This window comes from Ochotona curzoniae, unplaced genomic scaffold (assembly GCF_017591425.1).
Source record: "Ochotona curzoniae isolate NIBS_2020 unplaced genomic scaffold, NIBS_Ocur_1.0 scaffold_2587, whole genome shotgun sequence".
Lineage (NCBI taxonomy): Eukaryota > Metazoa > Chordata > Mammalia > Lagomorpha > Ochotonidae > Ochotona > Ochotona curzoniae.
The window spans coordinates 16,596,207-16,606,520 of NW_024467096.1; the positions used below are offsets into that span (position 1 = coordinate 16,596,207).

Consider the following 10,314-nt stretch of genomic DNA (forward strand, 5'->3'; position numbering starts at 1 on the left):
GCTGGAAGAATAACAATTCCAGACCTCAAGACATACTACAGAGCAGTGGTTATCAAAACAGTCTGATATTGGCACAGGAACAGAGAAGAAGATCATTTGAACAGAATAGAAACACCAGAAGGGAGCCCACACATGTATAGTCAACTAATCTTGACAAGAAAACTGAAAACAATCCAGGTAAAAAGCCTGGTCTTTTCAACAAATGCTGTTGGGTCAGCTGGATAGCAGCTTGAAGAATTAAGAAGCAAGACCCACATCTGTCATATTATGTGAAAACCAACTTTAAGTGATTCTTCTTAAGTTCATATTACCCATAATAATATGGAGGAAAATGGTGGGAGGAGAAAATAGGCAGTGTGGAAGTGAAGGGAAAATGGGAAATTCCTTTTATCTATAAAACTATGTCATGAAAAATAATAAAAATAATTTTAAACACTCCAAGAAATCCTTGTCTCCTTTCCTAAGGTATAGGAGTCCCATGCACAATGCAGATTGAAATCTGTCCAGGGCCTGAGTGATTCGCTAGGTCATTTCAGACTCAAAGACCAGGCCACTGTCATTTTGCAGGGAACAGAAAACTGTGAAATGGGGACTAACTTGCTGTGTTACTTATTGCTCTGTTGCTTTTTCAAACCTAAGAGATTGAGTCACTGGTTTATCTTGATTCTCAATCTTGAGTGAGGACTCAGAACTGTTTCCTTTTGGTACCAGTGACACAGGTGTCAGTTTTTCCCAGTGTGCCACAATGCTAACTCCAGTTTCTCTTTTCTTACATGCATGGATGCCTAAGTACTGAATGAGTGCATAGATAGTTGACTGAGTGAATCACAGAACACACTTCCAACCTTTGCAGCCAAACTGAACTTGGGAGTTTCCAAATCTTTGTGTTTGCTCATTGAACACCAAATAGAATAATCTCTACAACATCGTTTATTTTTGTAAATATGCAAATGACAAATTTCCTGAGGAAAAGGAGCTCAATAGGGCTTAAGCTGACACCCACAGGAGAAAGCTGAGTGGGTTCATGTTGTGGTACGAAGGAGCTCCAGCATCCTCTTGTGATGGATCACTGGGCTGCAGAGAGAGAGAGAGAGAGTTAGAAAAGGTGACATCCATTTAGGACTTCTGAGGTCACCTTTTGTGACATATCCATTCATCTCCAGATGAATATATCACTGGCTGAAAAGATGCCTGAATCAAATCACACTGCCAGGCCACTAGTGCAGCATTTCTCACCAAAGAGGGAGCTGCAGGGAATACATGGATGTTGAAATGATGTTGTTCCAATTTCACTGATGTGGTGAGGTAGAGAGAAAAAGTGTGGTAGGGAATACAGAACATGTGAGGCGCTCCTAGGAGAACATCTGGTTTTCTAGATGTTCTTGAAGGCCTCTATGCTCTCAGATACAAACTGCTGGAAGCTTCTGACTTTGGGGTTTAGTCGTTTCGTAAGTTCAAAATCACGTTCTGGATTCTTTAGTGTAAAGCGAAATGCATCGGCCACTCCCTTGGCTTGAGGGATGCTTAGCTTCTCGAAAGCTTCTGGGGTGATCTGTTCAAAGCAAAACAACAGGGAATGTTTTTAAGCACATTCAAAATAATTCTGAAAATACAGTATTTCATTTTGATGATGACACAAGTCCAGAGTTTCATATCTAACTTCCAAAACCAACCTCCTTTCTTCAGAAACTGGGGGACAGCCAATGGACTCTCCTGGTCATATCTGATGGTCAATCTGAGCCCTATGAAGCTATTTATAGTCTTGAAAGATCTCATTTAGAGGAACCAGTCACATGCTTGATGAAGAGTTCTTGCTCCTGGCCCTGCTGGTGATGTCATACCATTTATGTGGAGCTTGTAACTTCTGAGAAAGCTGTAGGATTCAAGAAGCAACATTGCTTCCAGCCTCAGGTGTTTGGGGTAAGCTATGTCACCTTTTGTGTGAACACTTCTACATTCCCCTTGGCTTCCCCTAACAGCCTTCCAGGGGATATCCCTGTTCTGACCCTCCATGCAGTACAAGGTACCTTGTACCCTCACTCTGGCCTGGCCCCTCCTTCTCACCACACTGATGCCCCACCTTCCTCACTAGCCCTCTTGTCCCAGGTGCCTTGTGTCTTCACTCCTCACAGCTCAGCCAGGGACCACTGCCTATGCCCCCTGACCTGTCTTGCACTGTCTATCATACCTACCTACGTACCCCTGGATCCCCTCAGACACCAACTAGATCACTGATTGCCCCTCAGATTCAGCAAAAACTATTTCTACCTGATGTGATACAATCTCTGTAGCTCCCAGGGTCTATTTTGACCTTAGGAACATGATGTTAAAAAGATGTGACACAGGGCACAAGTGTTCATCCTGGTGGCTAAGATACTTGCATTCCACATGGTAGGACCTGGATTCAGTTCCCATCTCTGCCTCTTGTTCTAGCTGCCTGTGGACCCTGATTTGGAGGCAGCTGTGCTAGCTGAGGCAATTGGACTGTTGCCATTGACTTGGGAGGGAGGCCAGGACTGACTCTAACCAGGCCCAGGTAACAACCATTGTAAGCATTTCCAGAATGAAACAAGATGTGGGAGCTCTCTCTCTCTTTAACCTCATACTCCCTCCCTCTTAAATTAAAAAAAAAAAAAACTTTAATGTGACAGACAGAATTGATGTACATGAAATAATTGTTATATGCTATTAATAATGAAAAATTAAGAACCAAGCTGTGGTATCTGTTCTCTAAGAATACCTTGCAGTTACAAAAATAAATGTTTTATTCTTTTCCATACTATTTCAATAAAAATTTGAAAGGAAACAATGAATACTGCATTTGAAAAAATCAAACCAAATTATTGCTTTTTAAAAAGATTTACAAGCTAGACATATACTCATGATATAGCATTAAGTTGAAAGGCTAGATTCAGAATGGACTGTTTGTGTTGTTTCAGATGTATTAAAGATTTATATGTATGTAGTTATTATGGGAAAAGACGAGAAAATCATGGCAGCTTTATCCCTATATGAGATTGAGTTATGTTCAATTTATTTTTCCTTTGCATCAGTGTCTACACTAAACAATCGCGATTTTGTAATCCACAAAATCTTACTGAGTTTGTCAACAGAAGTTTCTGTGAATGATGCACGAATGATCAATTTGTGTGCCTCTTTGAGTCACTTTGATAGCTCTAGTAACTCATGTATCTCAGAAAGCAGGGAATTCCTGGGCTGCACATTTTCAGCACAGAGAACGCGTGCTGTTGAGTCTCACTGTCTGTGAGAGCCATGCTCTGCCAGGGTCAGACACATCCTCTCAGCTAGAGCAGAGTTCCTGATGGCCTTGTGTTCTGGCCCTGCCTTCCCTGAGGCCCAGTGAGGTGGAGGACCTCACACTGCAAGTCACAGAGCGCCACCTGTGGCAGGCTGCATCCTCCCCAGAATTAGCATAGCAACTAAGCCTTTTCACATTAGAGAAGGGGAGTGGTATCTTCAAGTCAATCTCCTTCCTGTGCATCCCTCACACAAAGGAATAATGTTCCATGCTAGGGTTTCAGCCACATAAAGCAATACAGATAGATTTAAGGAACTGTAGTCCTCTTCAGTGTCCCCTGGCAGGCTACACTTAATCCTGCCTGAACCCACAGAAAGCTCTAGAGGAACTTGCAAATTGACAAGAATGTTAGCACACTCAGTTCCCTAGAACATAGTCTCCTAAGAATTTACCTTTGGGGCCCAATATGACAGTTCAATTGGCTAATCTTCACCTTGCAAATGCTCAAGGATCCCATATGGGAGCCAGTTTATGTCCTGGCTGCTCCACTATTATGGCCTGGGAAAGCAGTCGAGGACAGCCCAAAGCCTTGGGATCCTGCACCCATGTGGGAGACCAGGAAGAAGCTCCTGGCTTTGGATCAGCTCAGCTCTGGCTGTTGTGGCTACTGGGGAGTGAACCAGCAGATGGAAGATCCTTCTCTCTGTCTCCTCTTTTCCACATAAATCTGATCGGCCTTCCCAATAATAATAAATAAATCTTAACAGAAAGAGAACTCACCTTTGAATCTCGGATATCTTTCCCCAAACCCTTGGATAAAATCTCAGCATATTGCTTCACCGTTAGTGCTTCTGCACCGAGATTCAAGTCATGTCCTATGAACTCCTCTGGAGAATTAAAGATGTTAGAGACGATGACTCCAATATCAGCAATGGATATGCCAGGCAGAGGTACATCCCCGGTGGGCAGCACTAGTTTGAAAAAATATAAAAAGCAAGATTAAAACTGTTAACTATGTCGCATCTATCAGCCTCAAATCCCACAGCCACAGAAAATGAGAGGCAGCCATGGAAACCTGAGTGGCTACAGTTCCATATTATACCAATGCTTTGTATGAGAATACATGATTGCCTCTGGATGTCAGCCAAAAAGAACAGCCTTTGGCTACAGAGCTGCTGAGCGCAGAGTAGGGCTCATTGCATCACCAGCCCAGATAGCTCTGCTGAATGTGTCCAGCTTCTTACTCAGTATCCTCACTGATCTGTTTCATAGGTGTTCTCAATATCCCTGGCCCCACCCGGAACTCTACATCACTGATAACCCCCCGCTGCACGCCTCCCCATCTAGGGTATAGCGTCTCTTTTCAGTGTGTCAGATCAGTAACCTCCATGTTAGCAACAAGATCCTCTGCTTTACTTCCCGTGGAATCCTCTTCACTTTGTCTGGAACCAGACTGTTTCTCGACATGTCCAATGCTGTTACTCTGGACCATGCCACCAGCATGCTTGACTTGGGTGAGGACAAAGTCATCATTTACAGTCTCCCAGCACTCAATCCCTATCTAGAACAGCAAGCTCTGTGTGGGTGGAGCCCCACGTCTCAGGACTCTGAATCTGAACAGGCGATCCATGTCAGGAGGGGAACTCATTCCTTGCTTCTTGCCCAAGAAGGTCAAGTGGATCGGCCAGAGGATCCTAGAGGTCATCCTGATGAGAGGTAACTGAAGCTGACTCCTGGCTGATGACTTGCACAAGGTCATCCTGTGAGAGCCTGGGTGTGCACCTTCTGTGCGTTGGGTCTTCGTGAGGTTCTTCACTCTTGATAGTGAAACCACCTGAGAGGGTACCTGAGCAATTGGCAACCCTGTTAGCGCTTCCCACAGAGCTGAGACCCTAGTAGGCACTCGAATATTGTGTGGTTGAAATGGAGGAGAGAGGCAGAGGAGGGAGGACTGGAAGGAGGAAGAGAGTTGGGAGGGAGGGAGGGCAGCAGGTGTCTGGTTGACTTTCCCTGCAACCTTCCACTTACCCAAGGTGTAGTAATCTCCATCAGAGGCTTTGGCAGGTTTCAAACCACCATGAAAATTCTCAAAGTAGAATGGCATGCGGACACTGGTCATGGGGACTGCAATGGACCTGAAGTACTCTTCCACCTCTCCTTTGCCATCGAAGTGTGGTGCAGTCAATTTTCCCCCACTTAGTTTATGCACGTGCTCCAGGCCACTGAACACCACGTGCTTCAGACCTAGGCGCTTGCTGAGATCTGCCACCAGCTTCCCCTAAGGGAACAAAGTGAAGCCAGTATGAGGACCCTAGCTTTGCATACAGACCAGAGGGCATCGCTTCTCCTTTTCATACCATCTGCATCCACATGGAGAGGAAGCACATGTGACCTCTAAATACATCAGGTTATGTGCTGACAGATCACACACAGAACAGTGCCCTGTATCTCATCCTTCCAGCAGTGTTGTTTGGAGCTAGATTAATAGTCCCTGCTCAAACACAGTTGAAGCTGAACCCTGTTCTATGAGGCTTATATTTACTCTGTCCATATTTTGTTCTTCTCTGGAGTTCATCTTTGTGGCTTTATTCGCTTGTTAATTTCTAGGTGCCCATTATGGAACAATCTCTAGATTCTCTTCCTGAAATTTAGAACTCCCATTTCATCCCATTCTCCCTCTTTCACCATCAGAATAGCTTCCATTTGTGTGAGCAGTTCTTCTGCGCATGCCAACACTATCTACAGTAAGTGGGAGCAATGAGTGGCACCATTAAAGAATCTCACATATCTAACTCTTGAAATTTGTATGCGTGCCATTATTTTCACAATCAAAGATACTTTTAGCAAATACTCAAAGTATACACATTTTATGGATAGCACAGGGATGTTGTGGAGTGAACTTCCTATATTGCCCAGACTGATGGCTTGTCCATTCCAGGGAGCACAAAAGTAGTTAGGAATAGCAACAGAAAATGGTGCTGCAGAGTTCATTTTTGTTACTAAGATGAGATTTTTGATTGTGGGGAACTTTTATAAAGAAAAGTAGCTTTGGAAGCTCTTGGTTCTGGATGCTGAAGAGCCTGCAACTGGTTATACCTTCCTGCTGGCAGACGCCCAGAGTGCAGGACATCATCCAGCAACACACAGGGAGCATGTGGGTCTCCTCTGCAGTCTGTCCTTCTTACCAAGAATTAGGGGTCCACAACAGAGGCTCCACTCTCATACCATTCCTAACCCTTCCAACTCCTAAGCCCAGCTACCATATAGTAGTTAGACTACCATACCACAGTTAGATTAAACTTCCACCATCTTCACATCTCACTGTGGGGACTAATTTGAGCAAATGAAAACCTAGGGAACACATTCCAGGCACAGCAGGCTCAAAGGGGCAGGAGGACACAGACAGCTGCTCACCTGACGCACTTCCCTCTCCTGGTCGAGATATTCCCAAAAGTTGGTCACCAGGAAGGCTCCATAGACACCTTTTAAGGCAGTCACTAAAGACACTTCGTCATCCAGATCACATTTCTTCACCTCAGCACCAAGATCCTTGAGCGCCAGGGCACTGGGTTTAGTCACATCTCTGGTCAATGCCCTCACTGTAAAATGTTTGGCATCCAAAAGTGCCCTGGCCACAGAGCCTCCTTGAGCACCTGCAAGTGAGGGAGAAAGAAACATGGGAAAGATCCGGAGGATGATTCACTAGGGAACTTTATCCTCAAAGGTCCCTGATTCAGAGCAGGCCTGGAGTGGCATCTCCTTTGGGAGGCACTGCCTGGCTCTTTGGGTAGCCCATGCCTTTTATACTACTTTCTAACAACTCCTTCAAAGTCCCAAGTGCTATGAATTTCGCAGCCTTATCTCATGCAAATTTGTCAACCCTGAAGTCTGACTGTTATGTGTTTGGTGGGTTAACGGTAGAGACTTAGCTAATCGGAGTATCTAAGACATAGGTCTGTTGTGAGACCCTCAAGTCATGGGTGCTGGTACATACCATTAGAGAGTGGTTCTCCTGAGAGTACTGGGGCCTTTTGAGTACAACCTGGCTGGCTTCACTCCTCTTTCTGCCTTACACTATGATTGTGCTTCTACATCTACCATGTTCAGCTCCCATCAAGTGCCGACTCTAGATTATCCTGCTAATGGAGGACATCCCATTCACCACTGTACAATTTCAGAACTCTGAGGATGCCTGGTGCTAACACCTGGGGTACAAAAATATGGAATGCAGTGGACATTGAAGTATGGGTTAAGAATCCAGTCAGAATTCATGTTTCATGTAAGAGTGCCTAGCTTCATCTCCCAGTTCTGTGGGTACATGCATTCCCCTGAGGCCAAATGCCCTCTTCCCATAAACACATGTGATGATTGGATTACAATCCACCCTAATGGTCGCATGTAAACTGATTATCTCTCTCTGTCTCTCTCTCTCTCTTTTTTTTTTTTTTAAAGATTTACTTATTTATTGGAAAGTCAGATATACAGACAGGAGGAGAGACAGAGAGGAAGATCTTACATCCGATGGTTCACTCCCCAAGTGACCGCAACGGCTGACACTATGCTGATCCGAAGCCAGGATCCAGGAACTTCTTCCGGGTATCCTACACGGGTGCAGGGTCCCAAAGCTTTGGGCCATCCTCGACTGCTTTCCCAGGCCACAGGCAGGGAGCTGGAAGGGAAGTGGAGCTGCCGGGATTAGAACCAGCGCTCATATGGGATCCCAGTGCGTTCAAGACGAGGACTTTAGCCGCTAGGCCATGCCGCCGGGCCCCTGATTATCTCTTTAAAGACCCTGTCTCCAAAAGCAGTCCCATTTTGAAGCACTTGGAGTTAGGACATCAACAGAGGGGATGGAATGATCATGAATATTGTAATTATTTCCTTGCACTTCTGCCCTTGCAAAGCAAGGAACTGGGTAAAAACAGAGACTGTTCATACTGTATTTCCCAATCATGGACTCAGATTACTACCTGGCATGGTAGAGGTTCTCAATGCCTCCTGTCAGCTGAATGAATGGATGAGTGATTGAATGGAGTATAAATACTGAAATCTATGTCCACTTAGCTCTGCGCTTTGGAGATGTGCAGTCCTTTAGGTCTAACATGAGATAAAACAAATAACAAACACCAGGAGCAAAGAGTAAGAGTCACTGGACTATGAGGTCATCAAGGCCTGCAGGTGCAGTGTAATCTAAGGACACTGCAGGAGAGCATGTGCTACAGAATGGATCCTCCTTCACGTGCATTGCTGTGCATGCCAAGATGGATTCTTCCAGTACTGTGGGTCATCCACTCCTCAAAGGAACAGTTGAGAGAAGCTTGAACAGGTAGGAGAGTGAAGCAGTGAAAGCAAATTCATAAAACCTAGTGAACACTCATGTGTTTGGTTTAGTGGTTAAGCTGCCACATGGGATGCCCACCTCCCACATCAGAGTGCCTACGTTTGAGTCCTTGCTCTGCACCTGTTTCCAGCTTCCTGCTGATGCACAATTTGGAGCCAGTGACCAGTGGTGGTTTGAGTGTCCCTGGCAGCCAGAGGGACATCCTAGACAGAAAATCACAGCTCCTGGGGCCCGGCGCGGTGGCGCAGTGGTTAAGGTCCTCACCTTGCACGCCCAGAATCCCATATGGGCGCCGGTTCTACTCCCAGCAGCCCCACTTCCCTTCCAGCTCCCTGCCTGGGGCCCGGGAAAGCAGTCGAGGACAGCCCAAAGCTTTGGGACCCTGCACCCACGTGGGAGTCCCGGAAGAGGCTCCTGGCTTCGGATCGGCATAGCATCGGCCGTTGCGCTCACTTGGGGAGTGAATCATCAGATGTAAGATCTTCCTCTCTGTCTCTCCTCTCTGTATATCCGCCTTTCCAATTAAAAAATAATAAAAATAAATCTTTAAAAAAAAATCACAGCTCCTGGCTTACACCCATTCCAGTCTTGTTGTGGGCATCTGTGGAGTGAATCAGCACATGGGCAATCTCCATCTCTCTGTGTGCCTCTGCCTTGCAAATTAGACAACAATCATAATTTTAAAAAATTAAAAATTAGTGCCAATGATTGAGGAAGAAAACAGAAGTCTACTAGTGAAGAATGTGAAAATTATGAAGATACCTTGTGAGGCAGAAAATTTAAATCATCAAAATAGTAAAATACACAGTAACAGGGACCAGTCCCAGAGGGCACAGAAGATACTGTCTGCAGTATTGGTGTCTTATATAGGCACCAGTTCAAGTCCTGGCTGTTCCATTTCTGATCCAGCTCACTGCTTAACGCCTGGAAAAGCAATGAAAGATGACCCAGGTCCTTGAGCCCCTCGACTCACGTCAGAAACCCAGGAGAGACTCCTGGTTTCTGTTCTCAGATTGGTTCAGCTTGGGACAGTGCAGCCCAAGGGAAGGGAACCAATGGATGGAGATCTCTGTGCTTGTCTCTCTCTCAAATCTACTTCTCAAATAAAAAATACATGAGAACCTAAAGCTACTTGGACTACAGTCTCTCCCAAACATAGAAAACCAGTTGAGTCAATCCACAAGTCAGCCCCCGGTTGAGACAGAGAGATGTGGTCCTTGACCCACTGTGAAAATGGAGTCCAACATCCCAGTCCTGGAGCCACCAATGATGTAAGCTTCTAGGTGTGTTTTCCAGTCCCCTAAAGGGCTTTGTTTAAGCCACACTTGCGAACTGCAGTAAAAAACATTGAGACAGGAGGGTGAGCAGAGTGGGTATGTAGTAAAAAAAAACCTTTCTTACCTGTTGCTCCAAACACAGCAATCACTTTCTTGTTGGCCATGTTTCCGGATGAAGAAGAAGTTTCTGGGGAGCTCTCCTCAGTACAGCAACAGCAGCTGCAATGCAGCTCTGCTTCTTGCACAAGAATTATAAAGCTCTTCTTATAACCACACCCTTAATACATTGTTTCTATTTGTAATTGGCCCGGAACTGGCAGCTGAATTAGTCATTGTGACTCAGCAGTTTCCTTTCCTTTTTTTTTTTAATTCTATTTTATTTTTTAAAATTGCTTTATTTTGACAATCTTTACATAGTTGATTAGGGTACAAAGGGT

At 45.1% G+C, this 10,314-nt stretch overlaps 1 protein-coding gene across 1 annotated transcript; it reads right to left on the reverse strand.

Moving 5' to 3' along the window:
- Window positions 1-912: 912 nt before the first annotated feature.
- Window positions 913-10,099, reverse strand: LOC121171247 (nmrA-like family domain-containing protein 1). Its single transcript, XM_041002871.1, has 5 exons — window positions 10,002-10,099; window positions 6,674-6,912; window positions 5,288-5,537; window positions 4,040-4,230; window positions 913-1,552 (listed from the first exon to the last, which is right to left on the reverse strand). Exons 1-5 carry the CDS (start codon window positions 10,039-10,041, stop codon window positions 1,373-1,375), a joined length of 900 nt encoding a protein of 299 aa, XP_040858805.1. The 5' UTR covers window positions 10,042-10,099; the 3' UTR covers window positions 913-1,372.
- Between the last annotated feature and the right edge of the window lie 215 nt (window positions 10,100-10,314).